The 22,187-nt window shown below is 45.5% G+C and overlaps 2 protein-coding genes across 2 annotated transcripts in view; one reads left to right on the plus strand and one right to left on the minus strand.

Moving 5' to 3' along the window:
• LOC138283065 (lymphocyte antigen 6E-like) overlaps positions 1-22,187 on the minus strand; it is a 297,207-nt gene that overhangs the window by 68,492 nt on the left and 206,528 nt on the right. Inside the window, exon 3 of the mRNA XM_069221212.1 lies at positions 1,315-1,431. Within this exon, the coding sequence (XP_069077313.1) occupies positions 1,315-1,431 (117 nt within the window). The remainder of the gene's footprint in view (positions 1-1,314; positions 1,432-22,187) is intronic.
• The window catches only part of LOC138283066 (lymphocyte antigen 6E-like), a 120,755-nt gene that overhangs the window by 2,788 nt on the left and 95,780 nt on the right, over positions 1-22,187 (plus strand). The window lies entirely within an intron of this gene.

The following is a 22,187-nucleotide window of genomic DNA, read 5'->3' on the forward strand; positions in this document are numbered from 1 at the left end:
GCAATGAGAAGATCGATGCAGCGCCACCGTAGCGATTGGAACTTCAATGCATGGCTCCCTGGATTGACGCACAGCCGACCCGGAACGATGCAGCCCGACTTCCAGAAAAGAATCGATGCAGCACCTGCAGTGTGGGAGAAATTTCCATGCAATGCATGCCAGATAGATGCAGCACCTGTGGCTTCGCTCCGCAAGCCCAGGATTCCACACATCGTTCCCAGGGTGTCCGAAAACCCCACAACCTGAACAGGATCCAAGTCCACGCACCGGAAAACGATGCAAAGTCTTCCCCTGTGTGAAAAATAACAACGCAAGTCTGTGTGCGAAGGGGCGAAACCGACGCACACCTCCCCGTTTTCCACGCATCGCCTCCTCTGCGGTCCCTTGCGGGGATTTTGAATGCAAACCAGGTACTTGCAAGAGAAATTTATTGTTTTTAAGAGACTAAAGACAGTTTATATCACTTTTACAGTGATATCTCAACATATACTCATTGCATTTTGATCGTTTTGAATATTGTATATTTTTCTAAACACTGTGTGGTGTATTTGTATGGTGCTATACTGAGTAATTGCACACATACTTTACACATTGCCTTCTAAGTTAATCCTGACTGCTCAGTGCCAAGCTACCAGAGGGTGGGCACTGGATAATTTGGATTGTGTGTGACTTACCCTGACTAGCGTGAGGGTCCTTATTGGACAGGGGGTAACTTGACTGCCAATCAAAGACCCCATTTCTAACAATCATAAATTGTGATTTTACATTAATATTCTAGAGACACCAAACTTGACAGGTTGATCTCTTCCAGATTTCAAATTATACTTATACAATGTAATAAGGTAATCCCAATGTAATCCTATGTGAGAGATAGGCCTTGCAGTAGTGGAAAATGACTTTGGAACAAACAAATAGAATGTGCCATATTTGAATGAACTTGTGGCCCTCAGGGCATCCGTGAAATTGAGCTGCACTGGGGACAGTGCTCTGTGTTTCACTGTGCAGGGGGCATCCCAACTGCACTTTTAAGAAAGGTGAGAGATCCCCTTGCAGGTGGGTGCACTGAGTGACTGTACCCACCTGCAAGGGTATTGAACCCCCTTCACTCACTCCAGTTATAATAAATTGAACTGAAGGGTTAAAACAGTTTTCCATTAATATCTAATGAACTTATGTATTACTATTTTCTTGCAATCTTCTTTTCACTGATATGTATGCTTTGCATTGGTACGTTTGATATTTATCGTGTTCATCTTCTGTCACTTTAAAACAATAAGGATTATTATGATAATGATGAAAGATGATCTCCCTTACATTCGTGGTCCTCCACTTTCACACAGTAGGAATCCAAGTCAGAGGAGCAGTTGGTGATGGTGTTACAGGCAGGAGCAGATGGTCCATTGCTGCATGAGTAGCAACTCAAGGTATGAGCTGGAAAGGAGGTATGAGCATGTTAGAGGCATCACCAGGTGTGATCAGACCTTACTCAATACAAACAAGGTTTACTGGTCACATTCAGAGGGACTCAAATATAGCTCGGCAATATTAACAGCAAATTTACCCATATATTTTCACAATTTTAACTCTTGCGGCTGACGCTCATGTGACCAGTTTATGTGTACATATAACTATTTATGTTATTTAACAAAAAATACTTTCATTGGTACCCGGCACTCAAACCAGTGGTTGCTTGTGACTTTAGAAAGTAGCTCAGTATAAATAGACACCCCATTATGCGCAAAGAGGCAGCCATGATAATCCCAGTGCCATTTTCTAAGTGTTACAGTACAAAAGTAAAAAGAATTTGATGAAATAGCTTGTTTAATTGATTTTACAAGCAGCCCTGAAGGTGGAGACTGAAATGTTGCCATATGTTTATGATATGTCAGACAACACAACTCCCTAAATGTTGTGAACCCTGAATATTGACCATAGAATTTTGAAAGGATACAATATTGAAGAAAAAAATCTAAAAAACTAAATATTAAAAGCTAAGGGACGGATAAACACATTGGCAGTACGAGGTCACCCTTTGCTGCAGTGGCAGTCGGACCACTGCAGTTGTGGCGGTCTGACCACCACATTATGAGGTTGGCAGGCAGACCGGCCGTAATACCGCCGTCCCTGCAAGGATCTTCGATCCCGACTGGCTGACTGCAGTGCATCTGCAATCAGCCAGGGCAGCACTGAACTCAGCAGAGCCCTGCTGATTAAAACCTCGTTCTCTTCCAGCCTTTTCATGGCAGTTCAACAACCACGAAAAGGCTGGCGTAGAACAAGTGCATGGGACCACAGTGGCATGGGCAGTGCAGGGGTCCCTCTGCCCAGCATCCTCAAAGCGTGCACTGTCTGCTGTGCAAGCAGTGCATATTTAGAGGAGGTGGTGCCACCTGCGTACAGTAGCATTGCTGCTGGTTCTATTACGAGCTGATGACAATGCTGCCGCACCTTTCCCACTAAATTAATCCCAGTTCAACCCTTGGTAGCTTGGCAACGTGTTAGCTTAGCATAGTTTAGGGGAATGGTGTGTAAAGCATTTAAAAATCACGAAATCACAAAACAGTTAATAAGTAAAACACGAAACACAATAAAAATCCAACTCCAATTAATAAAATATATTATATTTTTATCTTTAAAATTACACTAAAATGACAAGAATCCAATGTAGGAAACCCAAAAGATTATTTTTTAAAGATTTAAAGTAACTCCAGCGCTTAGAAGCAAATAGCACTCGAAGGTTTAAAAAAGGTCACACTGGACAGGGACAAAAACCAGAGTTCAGGCCACCCACGATATAACACTGTTACACTTACTTTCAGAAGTGTTTCTTGTTACAGGAAAGTGGTCCACAGAACCAGCCAAAGGTTCAGAGGCTCTGGTTTACCTCTTGTGCTCTGGGACTACAACTCCCACAATGCACCTCTTCAACTTATGGAGCTGTTTACAACAGTTGCTCCAAATATTTCCAAACTTCTGGATCTTCTTCCAGAGGTACCTTTTGGGTCCTTGAAGTGTCCACAAATTGATCCTAGGTTCCAGAACCTCTGAGTTGCTCCTTGGGAGGTGGGACTACAATTCCCAGAATGCACCTGGCCAGAATCCTCAAATGGCCACTGGGCACTGGTCAGCTGGGATCTTCTTCCAGGACTTGATGCAGGGGACTCTGTACATCTCCTTTGTACCTGTAGCTTACAGGGAGTCCACTCCTGAAGTTGCAGAAGCAAGACAAAGTCCTTTTCTGGTTGAAGCCCAAGGAGTGCAGCTGGTGCACTCCTTGTGATTGCAGTGTCGATGTGCATGCCAGGGGCCCAGTATCTTTTTCCAGCAGGGCTATGAGGTGTGGGTGCAGCTCTGCCAAATATATCCTTGCTCATGGGGTGGAAAGCGAGGGGGGCAACTGTCCAATCACAGGCAGGCCACCACCCTCTTGGCTGACCAGTTCCTGGGAAGTGTGACAAAAATCAGTCCCAGGTATCAACATTTCTTGAAAATCAAAAATGATAGAAGATGAATTTTGGAGGTTAGGTCTGGCTGAGTCCACCCACCGGTGTGGCTAAAAATCCTTAACACGTCCCTGAGTTTGCAAGAAATGGGGTAGGTTCTGAGCTACTCCAAACGTCCTTCCCTCCTTTGAAGACCAATGTGGCTGGTCTCTCCCAATACTGTCTTTCCCATCTGCTAAGGCAGGTCACCTCCCCCAGGCACATTCTTTGTCTTCAGCCCAGGCCACTTCACACCTCATCAGGGCATGTTGCAGGGGCTGACCAATCAGAGAAATGCACTACAGAGCTCAAGTTTGCAACTTTCAGTTAGAGTTCTAAAACACTGTAACTGAACTAGTTGTATTAACTTCAACAATGGCAATTGCTGGATTTGATACCAAACTTGAAATAGATAGCTCATTTTGGGACTTTATTAATTAAAATAAAGTCTCTCCATTTAAGCCTATGGAGCCCATTCACTACAATGAGTAAAAAATGAATTTGCCTATTTTTCCTCACCAGGGTATGCACAACACTTTCTATAAGGTCACTGCTTTCAGCTCTAGGGGCACTTAAGACACACGTTAGGGGCGACATATGTAAAAATAAGGTAGTTTGAGACTTTGGAAGTACTTTTAACTCCAAAGACGATGTTTGCATTTAACTTTAATTTAAAAGCAGCCAGCAAGGCAGGCCTGACTTTAAAATGGCACTGGGCACCTCAGCAGTGCACCTAATGGTGCACCACCTATGCTGGGGTCCCTAAGCCTACATGCCCTACCACATACTAACACGTATAGGTAGGTTGACATAGCCAATTATAATTAGCCTAATTTGCATATCATCTTACTCAGAGCACAAGCCTTGGGACTAGTTAACAGTGCCCAGTGTACCATCACAGTCAGGAAAACAACAGCAAAAAGTGAAAAATGGGGGCAAAAAGTTAGGGGGCTTCTGCAATCGGCCCAGTTTTCTTGCAGTATGCAATTTGATGTTGCCTCCTATTGTTTTACAATATTTTAGAGCATCTTTCTACCCTTCAGTCTTCCCTTTCTTTGCCTTGCTCTCTTGTTCCCACTTAGAGCATATACTGTGTCAAAGAATCAACCGGGAGTTGACAGTGTGCATTATTTAAATTTTCACTGGTGCCTGTTCCATGCAGACGATGCATTTCTTTTAATGCAGAAAAAAATAGACCTCCAGAATTGTCTAAACACCCTCCAAGCATACACTGACAAGAACCAATTAGTGGTGAACTTACAGAAGACCAAAACAATTATCAAAATGAAGAAAGGAGGGTCAATGCTTCTTAAATGGAAGCAACATCTCCAAAGACAACACATATGTGAATGTAGGCATCCTAAAAGACAGCTGCAGCTCATTTATGCCACAAAAGAAATTCATCAGGAATAGAGCTGGAGCACTTCAAAACTGCATGTATGGGCCCTGCTTGGTGCCAGTCAAAGAACTGATCAAAGTCAAATTGATCCTGACCATCTCATGTGGGTCTGAAGACCTGTGTGTCAGAGATGCGCTCCTTCTTGATAGCCTGTTTTTAAGTACATATAGGAAAGCCTTCAGACTACCACATAGTGCATTCCCAGGCCAAAGACAGCTGGAATACAGGCTCATTAGCCAAAATATAATGTCAGCTTTTCTATGCAACATTCTGCCACAAACTCCACAGCTCAAAGCCTGACATCCTGAACCAGCTCCCATGGTTAGAAAATCTCAAACTAAGGTCCTTCTTATACGGTCTAGGCTTTAGACGAGGTCATTACAACCCTGAAACAAAGGGACCTTTGGTCTTCACCTGCCTCCATCACAACTTAAACGATGTAACCAACAAAGTCATGTAGCGGCTTTCCTATGGTCAGGAACACATCTCATGGCTTCCTCATCATGCCTTCCTCACCATCACCAGATGTCTGCCATAGTGAAACGGCAACTCATCTTGTAAGGACTTCATGACCTTCTGACTTTACATCAGGCTCCATGCAGTTGTATCCCGGATAGCAGAAAGCGTTGCAGGTTATGCAACTACCAGCAAGAGTCAATTGAACAGTTAGCTTGCACCTGCCCAGCCCTGCAAATCGAAGGCAGCCATTGGTTTAAACCCACCTTCACTGCAAAGGGGATACGCTCTTATCTAGTCTCTGCAAGCCACTGTCTACAGGCTAACGTTATGCTTTATAACATTTGTGGTTAGCGCCATGAGAAGCTTAGGGCCGGAATTTGATTTCAACAGATAGGTTACTCCTTCACAGCAGAGAAAGATAGCCTGTCCACCGAAATATAAATACCATTGTATCCTATGAGGTTTACATTTCAGTGGACGAGATATCTGTCACCGCTGTGATGCAATAACCCCTCCTCCCCCCCTTTACCACGAAAAGTAGCAGAAACATGGTGGGTAAAGGCATATGCGTGGTAAAAAGTAGAGATAAGTATAATATATATATATATATATATATATATATATACAGGTATATATATATATATATATATATATATATATATATATATATATATATATACACACACATATGTATATATATATATACACACATATATACACATGCATACACACACCTTTCCACCCAAAAAACCTACCCACCTTAAAACCTAAAAATTATCTTACCACCCCAAAAACCCATACCCACCCTAAAACTTAAGCACCTCTTACCACCTCAAAACACAAAACCCACCCTAAACCCCAAAAATGCCCTTACCACCAATAACCTTTACCCACCCTATATATATAGATATAGATATCTGGCGGGGTGTGGAAGGAGATGCTGTGGTTCAGGTAGGCTGGTCCTGAGTTGTGTATGGCCTTGTACGTGTGGATGAGAATCTTGAAGGTGATTCACTTCTTGATCGGTAGCCAGTGGAGGGTCCTCAGGTGTTAGCAGATATGTTCTCGGCGAGGGAGGTCCAGGATGAGTCTGGTGCCGGCGTTCTGGATAAGTTGAAGGTTTTTGATGTTCCTAGTTGAGGTGCCAGCATAGAGGGTGTCACCGTAGTCAAGCTTGCTTGTCGAGCTTGCTTGTGACAAAAGCATGATCAGTCAGAAATGCTGGCCCAAGCTTTCATGTAATGTTCAAAAAGTCAGAGGTCAGTGTACACAAAACAGGGTGGCACGTATGGAACACCAGAATGTTCCATACGTGCCTCTGTCAGTCAGCCACAAAGTCTGCATAGTGTCTGGAAGTACTGGGGTTGTATCTCAGGTGGTATGGCCCAACTCCAGACCTTCCAGAAGGCAATCCTGGGCTCCGCCCTGTGGTGAACGGCTCCCTTGCCAGGATGGGGTGTGTCAATGGTGCTGACAGTGGTGAGTTCTGTGGCACATGTTGGCTTGCCACCGCACCTGTGGGTGTTGAGGACTCTTGACCCATGTGTCAGGTCGAGATTTGCATCCTCCTGATGTTGGAGGCTAGCCTGGCTTGTAGTGGGTACCAGAGGTACTTACACCCTGTGCCACGTCCAGTTATCCCTTATTAGAGTAGAAGAGGTGTTTCTAGCTGTAGGAGGCTGGACTGGCTTGTAGTGAGTACCAAGGGGTACTTGCACCTTGCACCAGGCCCAGTTATCCTTTATTAGTGTATAGGGTGTCTAGCAGCATAGGCTGATAGATAATGGTAGCTTAGCAGAGCAGCTTAGGCTGAACTAGGAGACGAGTGAAGCTCCTACAGTACCACTAATGTCACTTGCACAATATCATAAGAAAACACAATACACAGTTATACTAAAAATAAAGGTACTTTATTTTTATGACAATATGCCAAAGTATCTCAGAGTGTACCCTCAGTGAGAGGATAGGAAATATACACAAGATATATGTACACAATACCAAAAATATGCAGTATAGTCTTAGAAAACAGTGCAAACAATGTATAGTTACAATAGGATGCAATGGGGACACATAGGGATAGGGGCAACACAAACCATATACTCCAAAAGTGGAATGCGAACCACGAATGGACCCCAAACCTATGTGACCTTGTAGAGGGTCTCTGGGACTATTAGAAAATAGTGAGGGTTAGAAAAATAGCCCACCCCAAGACCCTGAAAAGTGAGTGCAATGTGCACTAAAGTTCCCCAAAGGACAAAGAAGTCATGATAGGGAAATACTGCAGGAAAGACACAAACCAGCAATGCAACAACAATGGATTTCCAGTCGAGGGTACCTGTGGAACAAGGGGACCAAGTCCAAAAGCCACAAGCAAGTCGGAGATGGGCAGATGCCCAGGAAATGCCAGCTGTGGCTGCAAAGAAGCTTCTACTGGACAGAAGAAGCTGAGGATTCTGCAGGAACAAAAAGGGCTAGGGACTTCCCCTTTGGAGGACAAATCCCTCTCGCCGTGGAGAGTCACGTAGAAGTGTTTTCCCGCCGAAAGACCACCAACAAGCCTTGCTAGCTGCAAATCCTGCAGTTAGTGTTTTTGGATGCTGCTATGGCCCAGGAGGGACCAGGATGTCGAAAATTGCGTAAGGAGAGAGAGGGAACGTCGAGCAAGACAAAGAGCCCTCTCAGTAGCAGGTAGCACCCGGAGAAGTGCCAGAAATAGGCACTATGAGGATGCGTGAAATGGTGCTCACCCGAAGTTACACAAAGGAGTCCCATGTCGCCGGAGACCAACTTAGAAAGTCGTGCAATGCAGGTTAGAGTGCCGTGGACCCAAGCTTAGCTGTGCACAAAGGATTTCAACCGGAAGTGCACAGGGGCCGGAGTAGCTGCAAAAGTCGCGGTTCCCAGCAATGAAGTCTGGCGTGGGGAGGCAAGGACTTACCTCCACCAAACTTGGACTGAAGAGTCACTGGACTGTGGAAGTCACTTGGACAGAGTTGCTGGATTCGAGGGACCTCGCTCGTCGTGCTGAGAGGAGAACCAAGGGACCGGTAATGCAGCTTTTTGGTGCCTGCGGTTGCAGGGGGAAGATTCCGTCGACCCACAGGAGATTTCTTCGGAGCTTCTAGTGCAGAGAGGAGGCAGACTACCCCCACAGCATGCATCACCAGGAAAACAGTTGAGAAGGCGGCAGGATCAGCGTTACAGAGTTGCAGTAGTCGTCTTTGCAACTATGTTGCAGTTTTGCAGGCTTCCAGTGCGGTCAGCAGTCGATTCCTTGGCAGAAGGTGAAGAGAGAGATGCAGAGGAACTCGGATGAGCTCTTGCATTCGTTATCTAAAGTTTTCCCAGAGACAGAGACCCTAAATAGCCAGAAAAGAGGGTTTGGCTACCTAGGAGAGAGGATAGGCTAGCAACACCTGAAGGAGCCTATCAGAAGGAGTCTCTGACGTCACCTGGTGACACTGGCCACTCAGAGCAGTCCAGTGTGCCAGCAGCACCTCTGTTTCCAAGATGGCAGAGGTCTGGAGCACACTGGAGGAGCTCTGGACACCTCCCAGGGGAGGTGCAGGTCAGGGGAGTGGTCACTCCCCTTTCCTTTGTCCAGTTTCGTGCCAGAGCAGGGCTAAGGGGTCAATGAACCGGTGTAGACTGGCTTATGCAGAAATGGGCACCAAAAGTGCCCATGAAAGCATTTCCAGAGGCTGGGGGAGGCTACTCCTCCCCTGCCTTCACACCATTTTCCAAAGGGAGAGGGTGTAACACCCTCTGTCAGAGGAAGTCCTTTGTTCTGCCATCCTGGGACAAGCCTGGCTTGACCCCAGGAGGGCAGAAACCTGTCTGAGGGGTTGGTAGCAGCAGCAGCTGCAGTGAAACCCCAGAAAAGGCAGTTTGGCAGTACCAGGGTCTGTGCTACAGACCACTGGGATCATGGGATTGTGCCAACTATGCCAGGATGGCATAGAGGGGGCAATTCCATGATCATAGACATGTTACATGGCCATATTCGGAGTTACCATTGTGAAGCTACATATAGGTAGTGACCTATATGTAGTGCACGTGTGTAATGGTGTCCCCGCACTCACAAAGTCCGGGGAATTGGCCCTGAACAATGTGGGGGCACCTTGGCTAGTGCCAGGGTGCCCTCACACTAAGTAACTTTGCACCTATCCTTTACCAGGTAAAGGTTAGACATATAGGTGACTTATAAGTTACTTAAGTGCAGTGTAAAATGGCTGTGAAATAACGTGGACGTTATTTCACTGAGGCTGCAGTAGCAGGCCTGTGTAAGAATTGTCAGAGCTCCCTATGGGTGGCAAAAGAAATGCTGCAGCCCATAGGGATCTCCTGGAACCCCAATACCCTGGGTACCTCAGTACCATATACTAGGGAATTATAAGGGTGTTCCAGTAAGCCAATGTAAATTGGTAAAATTGGTCACTAGCCTGTTAGTGACAATTTGGAAAGAAATGAGAGAGCATAACCACTGAGGTTCTGGTTAGCAGAGCCTCAGTGAGACAGTTAGTAACTACACAGGTAACACATTCAGGCACACTTATGAGCACTGGGGCCCTGGCTGGCAGGGTCCCAGTGACACATACAACTAAAACAACATATATACAGTGAAAAATGGGGGTAACATGCCAGGCAAGATGGAACTTTCCTACATAACCCCCCCCCCCCCCCCAAACAAAGGACAATAAGACTAGCCATGACCTGATGAGTCTTCATTGTCTAAGTGGAAATATCTGGAGAGTCCATCTGCATTGGAGTGGCTACTCCCAGGTCTATGTTCCACTGTTTAGTCCATTCCCTGTAGGGATATGGACCACCTCAATAATTTAGGATTTTCACCTTTCATTTGTTTTAGCCAAAGTAGAGGTTTGTGGTCTGTCTGAACAATGAAGTGAGTGCCAAACAGGTATGGCCTCAACTTCTTCAGAGCCCAGACCACAGCAAAGGCCTCCCTCTCTATGGCAGACCAACGCTTTTCTCTAGGGGTCAACCTCCTACTAATAAAAGCAACAGGTTGATCCTGGCCCTCAGAAATAAGTTGTGATAGGACTGCCCCTACTCCTAATTCAGATGCATCAGTTTGGACATAGAATTTTTTAGAGTAACAAGGGCTTTTCGGGACAGGTGCAGAGCACATGGCCTGCTTCAGCTCCTCCAAAGCTTTCTGACAGTTTGCTGTCCATAATACTTTTTTAGGCATTTTCTTGGATGTGAGGTCATTAAGAGGGGCTGCAATAGAGCCATAGTTCCTAATGAACCTCCTGTAATACCCAGTGAGGCCTAGGAAGGCTCTCACCTGAGTCTGAGTGGTAGGGAGAACCCAATCAATAATTGTTTGGATTTTCCCCTGTAGTGGTGCAATCTGTTCCCCACCAACAAGGTGTCCCAGATAAACCACCTTACCCTGCCCTATCTGGCACTTTGAAGCCTTGATAGTGAGGCCTGCCTTTTGCAGGGCCTCTAAAACTTTCCATAGGTGGACCAGGTGGTCATCCCAGCTGGAGCTAAAGACAGCTATATCGTCCAAGTATGCTGCACTGAAAGCCTCCAGCCCTTGCAGGACTGTGTTCACCAACCTTTGAAAAGTGGCAGGTGCATTTTTCAATCCAAAAGGCATTACTGTAAATTGGTAATGGCCTCCAATGGTTGAAAATGCAGTTTTAGGTTTAGCATCTTCTGACAATTTGATCTGCCAATACCCTGCAGTCAAATCAAAAGTGCTTAGATACTTGGCAGATGCCAGTGTATCTATAAGCTCATCTGCCCTGGGCATAGGGTGAGCATCAGTTTTGGTTACCTGGTTGAGACCTCTGTAGTCTACACAAAACCGCATTTCCTTTTTTCCATCCTTGGAATGAGGTTTTGGTACAAGTACTACAGGAGAAGCCCATGGACTTTCAGAGTGCTCAACCACTCCCAGTTCTAGCATTTTCTGCACCTCTTGCTTTATGCAGTCCCTGACATGGTCAGGCTGCCTATAGATCTTACTTTTGACAGGTAAACTGTCTCCAGTATCTATGGTGTGCTCACACCAAGAAGTGGTACCTGGCACGGTAGAGAAGAGTTCAGAAAACTGACCCAGGAGATTTATGCAATGGTCTTTCTGCTCAGCAGTAAGACAATCAGCCAAAACTACACCTTCCACCAGAGCATCTTGTTCTGTGGAATAGAAGAGATCAGGTAGAGGATCACTGTCTTCTTCCTGTCCCTCGTCAGTTGCCATGAGCAGGGTGAGATCAGCCCTGTCATAGTAGGGTTTCAGGCGGTTGACATGGAGCACCCTAAGGGGACTCCTGGCAGTGCCTAAGTCAACCAAGTAGGTGACTTCACCCTTTTTCTCAACAATTGTGTGGGGTCCACTCCATTTATCTTGGAGTGCTCTTGGGGCCACAGGCTCCAAGACGCACACTTTCTGCCCTGGTTGGTACTGAACCAAAACAGCCTTCTGATCATGCCATTGCTTCTGGAGCTCTTGGCTGGCCTCAAGGTTTTTACTGGCCTTTTTCATGTACTCAGCCATCCTTGATCTGAGGCCAAGTACATAATCCACAATATCTTGCTTTGGAGCTTTTAAAGGTTGTTCCCAACCCTCCTTGACAAGTGTGAGTGGACCCCTAACAGGGTGTGTGTTCCACATAAGCTTTATTCTGCCAACAGACCATCAAAGCAATACAATACAATACAATATAATATAATAATATAAACCATAATGTCATAGAAATTTTTTAAAAAAGAATGATCCATGTTTGCCCGTCTTAAAACAATTTCAACTCATTGTAAATAAAAAGTGCGTATGCGCCATGCTGTTGCTAAAAACTTACTTACTGCGTAAATTGTCACATTTGAATTGTGGCTTTTTAAGATCCGCAAAGCTAAAAAACATTTCCTTAAATTCAATTCCCTACAGATTTTATATATCCATTTAAACCTTGGGATTGAATAGGCGGGACAAAAAAACATAAAATGTTCTACTGTTTCGGAAGGAATGCCACATACAGGACAGGTATCAGAGCTTGACTTAGGTCCCCATCTGCTCGTTAAGGCCTTCAGGGGTAATGTTCCAAATCGAAATCTGGCATACAAACTTTTGCCTAACAAATCAGGTATTGTATCTAAGTATGGTTCAAACTCAGGGTACCATTTAAAATCAATAAACGAGTTAGTTAAATGACCATTCGATTTCTGAGAAATGTAATTATTACATATGTGGGACCAGTAAGCTCTCTTCAATACTTTTACATGGGGCTTCACAAGTTGCTGGGGATTCTCCCAGAAGTTCCTCAGTCCTAGCATGCAAAACCAACTAGATACGTGTTTGATCCATGGTATGGACATGGAGTTAGAGGTTTTTAACAATTCTAATAGGGAAGACTTATATATAGCCAGTTCAGGAACTACCCAAAGCCTCACCCAATATAGTAGGGGCCGTAAGATAATCAAATCGGCTATACGTTTAAGCCCTAGATCTAAAAAAAGGGGGGTTAATGGGGTGCTAGTGGGACAAGCACATAGAGCCCGAGCAAAGCTATTCTCAATTTTAGTTATCCTACTGCTATCTGTCATGCCCCAAATCTCTGCACCATAAACAGCAGCACCCTGTGCCTTGGCCACATAGATCTTTACTGCTGGAGACACAACTTTAGCGATCGTATTCCTGTAAAGGCGTAATATGGATGCTGCCCGATGTTGCAAAAGCCCGCCACTCTTACCGACTTGTTCGTCCCAGAGGAGTGAGTCTGTAAGCCTCACACCCAAGTAGTCGATAGAGCTAACCTGGTCCAAAATAGCTCCATCTAACCTGATCGTACACTTCTTACGAGAGCCAGAGCGAAGCACCATCAATTTTGTTTTCTTCGAGTTCAGCTCTAAACCAAAATTCCAGCAGAATGATTTAAATCTATCCACAAGAATTTGCAGCCCCATAGGGGTCTTTGAGATCAATAGAGAATCATCCGCAAAAAGAAGAATTGGGATTTTCTGATTGCCTAAGCTGGGAGCATCATTCTGGCATGTCATGAGTTCTTGGACCACCTCGTTAATGAATAAAGAAAACAAAAGTGGCGCTAGGACACATCCCTGACGAACACCTCTTTTAATGGGAAACTTGTTAGTCAGTTCGCCTTGGTTACCCCATCTTACTTGAGCGTATGTGCCTTCATGCATACGTGTTAATAAATGAATGATATCAGATGGTGCCCCTCTTTTGTGTAGCACTCCCCAAAGCTTGTCTCTAGGGACCAGGTCAAAGGCAGAGCGCAGGTCTACAAAAGTGACATATAGTGTTTGCTTTGCCAAGACTACATATTTCCAGTGTAGCACGGTCAACCTAAATACCTGGTCAACCGTGCTAACTCTAGAGCGGAACCCTGCCTGAAGTGGTGATAGGATCTGCTGCTCCGTCACCCAACTCGTCAGTCTAACTAACAATTGTTTTGCAAAAACTTTTTGTAGGTTGTCAATTAAACTGACCGGTCTGTAGTTAATTGAAAGATTTACGTTGCCCTTTTTATATATTGGAATAATTTCTGCACCCTTCCACGTCTCAGGGATCTGTCCTCCTTTTGCGATTTTGTTTGACAGCATATTAATATACCAGGTCCAGATGGGTAACTCTGATTTATAAAGGTCACCTGGAATTTTATCAGGGCCTGGGGCTTTACCTGTCTTTAGAGATTTAATGGCGTCTGCAGTTTCTTCTAGAGAAAAGCAAATATAGCTTTCAGAGTTAAATAGATTCCCACTGGACGGAGAAGTGGCAAGGTTAGCATTGGGTGAAATTGGGGGGTATAATCCCACTTTCTCACAATCGACAGTCCCAGTGGAGGCAGTTCCTTCGTACAAGAGAGAGAAATGATCCACCCAGGTACCAGGTTGAATATGGTTCCTTTGTATAAACCTACCCCCTCTCTCGTGCTTAGTCAGCAGTTCCCAAAAAAGCGTATTGTTGTTTGTTTTAGTAGCATCTAGCAAGTCCTGCCAAATAGCATCTTCCCAAGCTTTCTTTGATTGTAGGATTATCTTTTTATACGTGAATCTTGCTTGTTTGATTGCCCCCGTATACCCGGCCAGTATAGCCTTCCTTAACTCAGTCTTAGCCCTCATGCATGCATCATTAAACCAACTGCTGTTAGGTGAACCCCCATATTGCCGGTTTGCCGTGGCTACCTTTTTATAAAAGACACTTTGAAGTTTAACCATCATATCTTCGTGAATATCAAGAAGTGGAATGGCTTCTGGTTCGAAGTCTTCATAGGCTGACAGATTATCTAAGAACACTTGGTAGATCTTACATAGCAAATAGGGGTTTGACATGACTTTTGGCCACCTCACCTTTGTATAAGCATTGTTTAAAATAGGGGGAGGGGCCATTGATGTTTGCATATTCAAGGTTCTACCAAAGATATTCCCAGCAAGGGTGAGCAACAATGGAAAGTGATCACTCTCGCATCTTGAATCTACCCTCATATCTAGCAGCAATGGCCAAAGACGCACATCCACCAGAAAATAATCAATTACGCTGGCCACAGAACCTCGTAGGAATGTCGGTGCCAAGTTTAAATCAGAAGGAGTTCGACCATTACAGGCCCTTAGGCCAAACTTTAAGCATAGTGTAGCAAGCTGAGTTGCTACACGAGAGCGTGGAGGATAACTATCACCATCCAATTGTGCAATACCCCATAATTCGTCCTCATCCGCAGTTAAATCACTAAGAAACGCTGAGGGTTCGAAAGTGCAATTTACATCCCCTGCAATAATTAAATAGGAATTAGTTTGTAGCGTGTCTAAAAAGTCAAAGAGTAAAGTTAAAATGTGTGATTCTGTACCACGTGCAACAGAACGGGCGTAAACATTAATTAAGATTATGTTAAAATTTTGATTAAAAGAAATTTGTAAACCCATCAAGTCGGGACAATCAAATTCTAAAACCTTATAGTCACATTGGAGCTTTGAATTTAAAAGGATTAAAAGACCCCCTTTTGCGCGACCAGTTGCTTTCTCTGAAGGCAGTGCAGGGATATTAAATGAAAGAAACCCATCCATGCTTGGTTGGCCCTCGGCCCAAGTTTCTTGAAAGAGACACACATCTTGTGACTTTATATAGGCAACCCAGTCCACATCATCCAATTTCCTAGCAAGGCCCGCAAGATTCCAAGTCATAATGGATAACCCATTAGTTCCCATTGCAGCCCCATGTTTAGGGGATGGAACATCCTTATAGTTCGACTCGATAGCAAGGTACTTCTCTACTTTGTCTATTGAAGGTGCCACTAGATTATCCTGATAGGCGGCTTCCTGGGCAGACAGTCATACATGACCCGGATGCAGAAAGACGCCTTCTTCCCTAGAGCCTCTCTCATTGGTATTAGCAATTGGGACAAACACAGGAGTCTGTTTTGGGTCAATTAAATTAGCGGCCAGCCTGATGCTTCCTCCTTTTAGCTCTTTGTGTTGTCCCTTGCGTTCAACAGAGTCAATAAGTTGGTCTGCCAAGAATTTATCGTGGAACACAATCATGATTACATCGAGGTTTGACCCAGGGGGACTCCATCTTTCTGTTTTTTGAATGTCCGAACGTATAATTGAAAGGCAACCCTGTCAATTGCGTATCCAGTAAATAACCTTATTAAGTCTAGACTCTTGGTCCTCAACAGACCTGGGTGGCAACTTTGGGACATTGCTTAGGAAAAGAGTGTTGGCTCTGTGTCTGGGACCAATACTATTAGGAGTCCCGCCTAAAGCACTATTTGTTCTTCGAGAAGGAAAAATGCAAGCTGGATCCTTAATTTGATGGTTGTCAAATAACTTCCTATTGGTTGACAGAGGGCTATCCCTATTTATCGGTAAATTGGAAGTAGGATTTTGCCTTGAAGCAGACTGACGGTTCAATGGGGCAAAGAGGCTTCCAATAGGATCTTCCCCGTTCCTTGTCTTGTCTCCGCCGAGGGGGATACTATTGCACCCAGTGAGTATATTTCTAGGGTTCATAATATATGAAGGTATACTACCTTCAGCGACCCTCCTATGGGATCCAGCTCTCTGGGCGTGATTAATTAGCCCCTCACGTGCTTTAGTATTAAATGTAGCAGAATCAGCTGCAAAGTCCCACCTGCCCCTTCTGCCTCTGTCTTCTGGCAAATGCATCCCGATAGTTTGGCCATATTCCCCTGTAGCAGTTTAGTTAGCTGCAAGACTAGATTCTTAATTTCGTCTACTCTCTGGAGAATTAAGGGCAATTTAGCTGCATTGTCAGACACATCAGAACACATGTCAGTAGTAATAGGCAGGGAAGAGGCAGCTTCAATAGCCCTAGCAGCTGTAAGAGGGTCGTGGACCTCAATCACAGCGCTTCCCTCAGACAGAAGCTCGAAACGATTTTTGCATGGAATATTAGGGACCAGCCTTATCTCCGGACTCAATGGTAGGGGTGTGCGTTCCATTTCCTCCATGTGCAAAATCTCCTGGGTTTGAAAGTGATTGGAGATACTGCTACCAGTCACGGTACCCTGCAGGAAAGAGGGAGCAGTGGCATTAACAGCGGATGATTTCCCTGCACAATCTGTTGAACCCCCAGTATTTACTGGTCGAGCTTCCCTATTCTTGATAAAAAACTCCTGAATCGTTTTAGGTTGGAGTTGAGGCTTCTTCAAGGGCAAAAGGCCATGAGTGCCTATTTCGCTGTTAAGTATAGCCTCTACCTCCTCGAAAAGTTGATCAATCTCATCGAGTGATTTCGATTCCCCTTGGGCAGGTTTAATAGTTGTTTTCCTAGGTCGTTTTTTCTGCTTTTTTATACCTTCCAGTGGAGCCGGCGGGCCAACAGCCTTCCTTTTCCCCATAATTCTAAATAAAAACAGCAGATACAAATAATTAGAGCTGAGGTTGTTACCGGACTCTTGGCAGCAAAACGATCCTTCTAGCAGGTATGTTGTGGTTTGTGTCAAATCAGGTCCCAGAATCTGAGTAACAGAATAGAGAGACGGAGCCCAGCCCGGCCTCAGACGATCAAAGACAGGCGTAGACGGGCCCTATGTTTGAGAAGGTGTCCGGGTGGGTAGATAGTTATCAACCACTGCCCAGGGGCCATGGGAGTCGGGATAAGAATGATATGATTCAGGCCGACCTCCTTTGGCCACACGATGTGGGTTGACAAGGCTCCTTCTTTTCAACAACTCCTTGGCAACAACGTGCTTCCTGTGTACGAAAGGGGGGTGGCCCAGCCCGGCCTCTTCCGGGCAAGGACGGGCAAGGACGGGCCCGCCCTTGGCCCGGGCTTCGCCCGGGCGCCGCCCGCGCGCGTCCCGCAACGGCGGGAGCGCTCTTCCAATTTAAAGGGCTCCTGCCCTGCCTCTCGTCACTTCCCCCGGACTCCTGGCCAATCAGCGCGTCCCGCGAAACGGGGAGCGCTCTTCCAATTTAAAGGGCTCCTGCCCTGCCTCTCGTCACTTCCCCCGGACTCCTGGCCAATCAGCGCGTCCCGCGACGGCGGGAGCGCTCTTCCAATTTAAAGGGCTCCTGCCCTGCCTCTCGTCACTTCCCCCGGACTCCTGGCCAATCAGCGCGTCCCGCGACGGCGGGAGCGCTCTTCCAATTTAAAGGGCTCCTGCCCTGCCTCTCGTCACTTCCCCCGGACTCCTGGCCAATCAGCGCGTCCCGCGACGGCGGGAGCGCTCTTCCAATTTAAAGGGCTCCTGCCCTGCCTCTCGTCACTTCCCCCGGACTCCTGGCCAATCAGCGCGTCCCCACCCTAACAGGGTGTCCAAAAAGAAGTTCAAAGGGGCTAAAGCCTAGTCCTTTTTGGGGTACCTCCCTGTAGGCAAAAAGGAGGCATGGTAGAAGGATATCCCATCTCCTGCAGAGTTTTTCAGGGAGACCCATAATCATGCCTTTGAGAGTTTTGTTAAATCCCTCCACCAGTCCATTTGTTTGTGGATGATAGGGTGTAGTGAACTTGTAAGTTACCCCACACTCCTTCCACATGGCCTTTAAGTATGCAGACATGAAATTGCTTCCTCTGTCTGATACTACTTCCTTTGGGAAGCCCACCCTAGAAAATATTCCCAGGAGGGCCTTTGCCACTGCAGGTGCTGTAGTGGTCCTTAAAGGAATTGCTTCAGGATATCTTGTGGCATGGTCCACTACCACCAAGATAAACCTATTGCCTGAAGCAGTAGGAGGGTCAAGGGGGCCAACTATGTCAACCCCTACCCTTTCAAAGGGAACCCCAACCACAGGCAGTGGAATAAGGGGTGCCTTTGGGGTGCCACCTGTCTTGCCACTGGCTTGACAGGTTTCACAGGACTTACAAAATTCCTTTGTGTCCTCAGACATTCTAGGCCAATGAAACAAGGGAACAAGCCTGTCCCAAGTTTTCATTTGTCCCAGATGTCCAGCTAGGGGAATATCGTGAGCAAGAGTTAGGAGGAACATTCTGTACTCCTGAGGAATCACTAATCTCCTGGCAGCTCCAGGTTTAGGATCCCTTGCCTCAGTGTACAAGAGGTTGTCCTCCCAGTAAACTCTGTGAGAGTCACTGACATCCCCATTAGCCTGTTTGACAGCTTGCTGTCTTAGACCCTCTAATGTGGGACAGGTTTGCTGTGCCACACTCAGCTCCTCCCTGGTAGGCCCCCCTTCACCCAAAAGCTCAGCAGTGTCTGCTTCCAGCTCCTCTGGTGTAGGTTCTGCACAGGGTGGAAATTCTTCTTCCTCAGAAGTAGAATCCAGTGTAGAGGGAGGGATAGTAGGAAGTGTTTTACTTCTACTAGCCCTAGCTTTAGGGAGCACTTGGTCCATTATTCCAGAATCCAAGTTTCCCTGTCCTTTTTGCTTTTTGGCCTGAGCCCTTGTCAAAGCAAAAATATGCCCTGGAATGCCCAGCATTGCTGCATGAGCCTCCAACTCCACTTCTGCCCAAGCTGATGTCTCTAAATCATTCCCTAATAGACAGTCTACAGGTAAATCTGAGGCAACCACAACTTTCTTTGGGCCAGTAACCCCCCCCCCCAGTTGAGATTTACAACATGGCTAAGTGTTGTTGTGAGCATCGGTTACTTGGTACTGGTGACCAAGTAGGTGTTGTTCAGGGTGGACCAGTTTCTCTATCACCATTGTGTCACTGGTACCAGTGTCCCTGTAGGCCTGAACCTCAACACCATTTATTAGGGGTAGTTGCTTGTACTTATCCATGTTAAGGGGACAAGCAACCAAGGTGGCTAAATCAATAGCCCCCTCAGAGACTAACACAGCCTCTGTGGTCTCCCTAATCAGACCAACCCCAACTAAGTTACCAAAGGTGAGCCCAGCTACTCCCTTAGATTGGCTATTAGTAGGTTTGCTCCCACCACCACTGCTATTAGTAGGGACACTAGGTGTAGCAGTAGGGGTTGTAGTGGTAGGAGGCTTGGTGCTTTTCTTTGGACAACTGGGATCTGTTGTCCAATGGCATTTTATTTTACATAAATAGCACCATGGTTTCTTTTCTTTGTTTTGATTAGAAGAGGATTTGGGCCCACCACCCCCACCAGAGTGTTTTTGTGGGCCTGATGAAGACTCATTTTTAGATTTGTCCCCACCCTTGTCAGAAGACTTACCATCTTTCTTCTTGTTGCCATCTTTGTCACCCCCTGTATGAACTTTTCTGTTCACCCTTGTTCTGACCCATTTGTCTGCCTTCTTTCCCAATTCTTGGGGAGAGGTCAGATCAGAGTCCACCAAGTACTGGTGCAACAAATCAGACACACAATTATTAAGAATATGCTCTCTCAGGATCAAGTTATACAGGCTGTCATAATCAGTAACTTTACTGCCATGTAACCACCCCTCCAAGGCCTTCACTGAATGGTCAATAAAATCAACCCAGTCTTGTGAAGACTCCTTTTTGGTCTCTCTGAACTTTATCCTGTATTGTTCAGTGGTTAAGCCATAACCATCCCGGAGTGCATTCTTAAGAACTTTGTAATCATTGGCTTGATTTTCTTTCACAGTAAGGAGCCTATCCCTACCTTTTCCACTAAATGATAGCCATAGAATAGCAGCCCACTGCCTTTGAGGGACATCCTGTACAGCACAGGCCCTCTCAAGTGCAGCAAACCACTTGTTAATGTCATCCCCCTCCTTATAAGGAGGAACTATCTTGTGCAGATTCCTTGAATCATGCTCTCTTGCAGGATGACTATCGGGAATACTGCTGCTGCCACCATGGGTTTCTAAACCCAGTTTCTTTCTTTCCTTCTCTACTTCTAAGGTCTGTCTATCCAAATCCAGCTGTTGCTTCTTGAGCTTCAGTCTGGTTTGTTCCACTCTCAATCTATTGAGCTCCCTTTCTAACAATCTGTCATCAGGGTGGGTGGGAGGGACATTCCTAGACACAGAAGTGTGGTGAGAATGGACAGAAGGAGACCTATCCCTTACAGAAGGCACCCTAACAGCTTGGTTAACAGAAACCTCACTTCTACTGTGGTGAGAAGGAATGCTCTTGCTATGATGTGAGACAACACTATCTGTATGGTGTGACTCTACATCAGTACCAACTATGCTAGACTGTCTAGTAATGGGCAGGCTCTGAAGTTTCTTTCCTGAATCTTTTCCTAGGGGTGTCCCTGGATCAGATTGGAAACCATTAGCTACTTTGTCAACAGATGGGGCCCTTTTGGCCTTATCTTGTTCTCTAAGCATGTTAAGCAACAATTCCAAGGAAGGATTCTTCCCTACACTCAAACCTCTTTCTACACAGAGACTCCTTGCTCCTTTCCAGCTAAGGTGATCATATGCAAGTTTGGACAGATCAACATTTTGGCCTGTGCCAGACATTTTAGAAAGAGTTTAAGTGACAGAAAAAGTGAAGAAAAAGTTTTTCAGAACTTTTGGAAAGACAGAAAAAAAACTTTTAAAACTTTTTAAGAACTTTTAGAAAGTTTAGAAGTACTTTTCAGCACTTAGAAAAGAGTGAAAAGAGGAAATGCAAAACTTTTTGGTTATGTGTACATACACTGAACTTGTTTTGCATATTTTTCTCTCATGAAAAGTACAATGACAAGAGTGGTAAGTAGTCTCAAAGCACTTATCCCACCACTGCACAATCAATGTAGGAGACTGGACTGGCTTGTAGTGAGTACCAAGGGGTACTTGCACCTTGCACCAGGCCCAGTTATCCCTTATTAGTGTATAGGGTGTCTAGCAGCATAGGCTGATAGATAATGGTAGCTTAGCAGAGCAGCTTAGGCTGAACTAGGAGACGAGTGAAGCTCCTACAGTACCACTAGTGTCACTTGCACAATATCATAAGAAAACATAATACACAGATATACTAAAAATAAAGGTACTTTATTTTTATGACAATATGCCAAAGTATCTCAGAGTGTACCCTCAGTATGAGGATAGCAAATATACACAAGATATATGTACACAATACCAAAAATATGCAGTATAGTCTTAGAAAACAGTGCAAACAATCTATAGTTACAATAGGATGCAATGGGGACACATAGGGATAGGGGCAACACAAACCATATACTCCAAAAGTGGAATGCGAACCACGAATGGACCCCAAACCTATGTGACCTTGTAGAGGGTCGCTGGGACTATTAGAAAATAGTTAGGGTTAGAAAAATAGCCCACCCCAAGACCCTGAAAAGTTAGTGCAAAGTGCACTAAAGTTCCCCAAAGGACATAGAAGTCGTGATAGGGGAATTCTGCAGGAAAGACACAAACCAGCAATGCAACAACAATGGATTTCTAGTCGAGGGTACCTGTGGAACAAGGGGACCAAGTCCAAAAGTCACAAGCAAGTCGGAGATGGGCAGATGCCCAGGAAATGCCAGCTGTGGGTGCAAAGA

Source organism: Pleurodeles waltl, chromosome 2_2, assembly GCF_031143425.1.
Source record: "Pleurodeles waltl isolate 20211129_DDA chromosome 2_2, aPleWal1.hap1.20221129, whole genome shotgun sequence".
NCBI lineage: Eukaryota > Metazoa > Chordata > Amphibia > Caudata > Salamandridae > Pleurodeles > Pleurodeles waltl.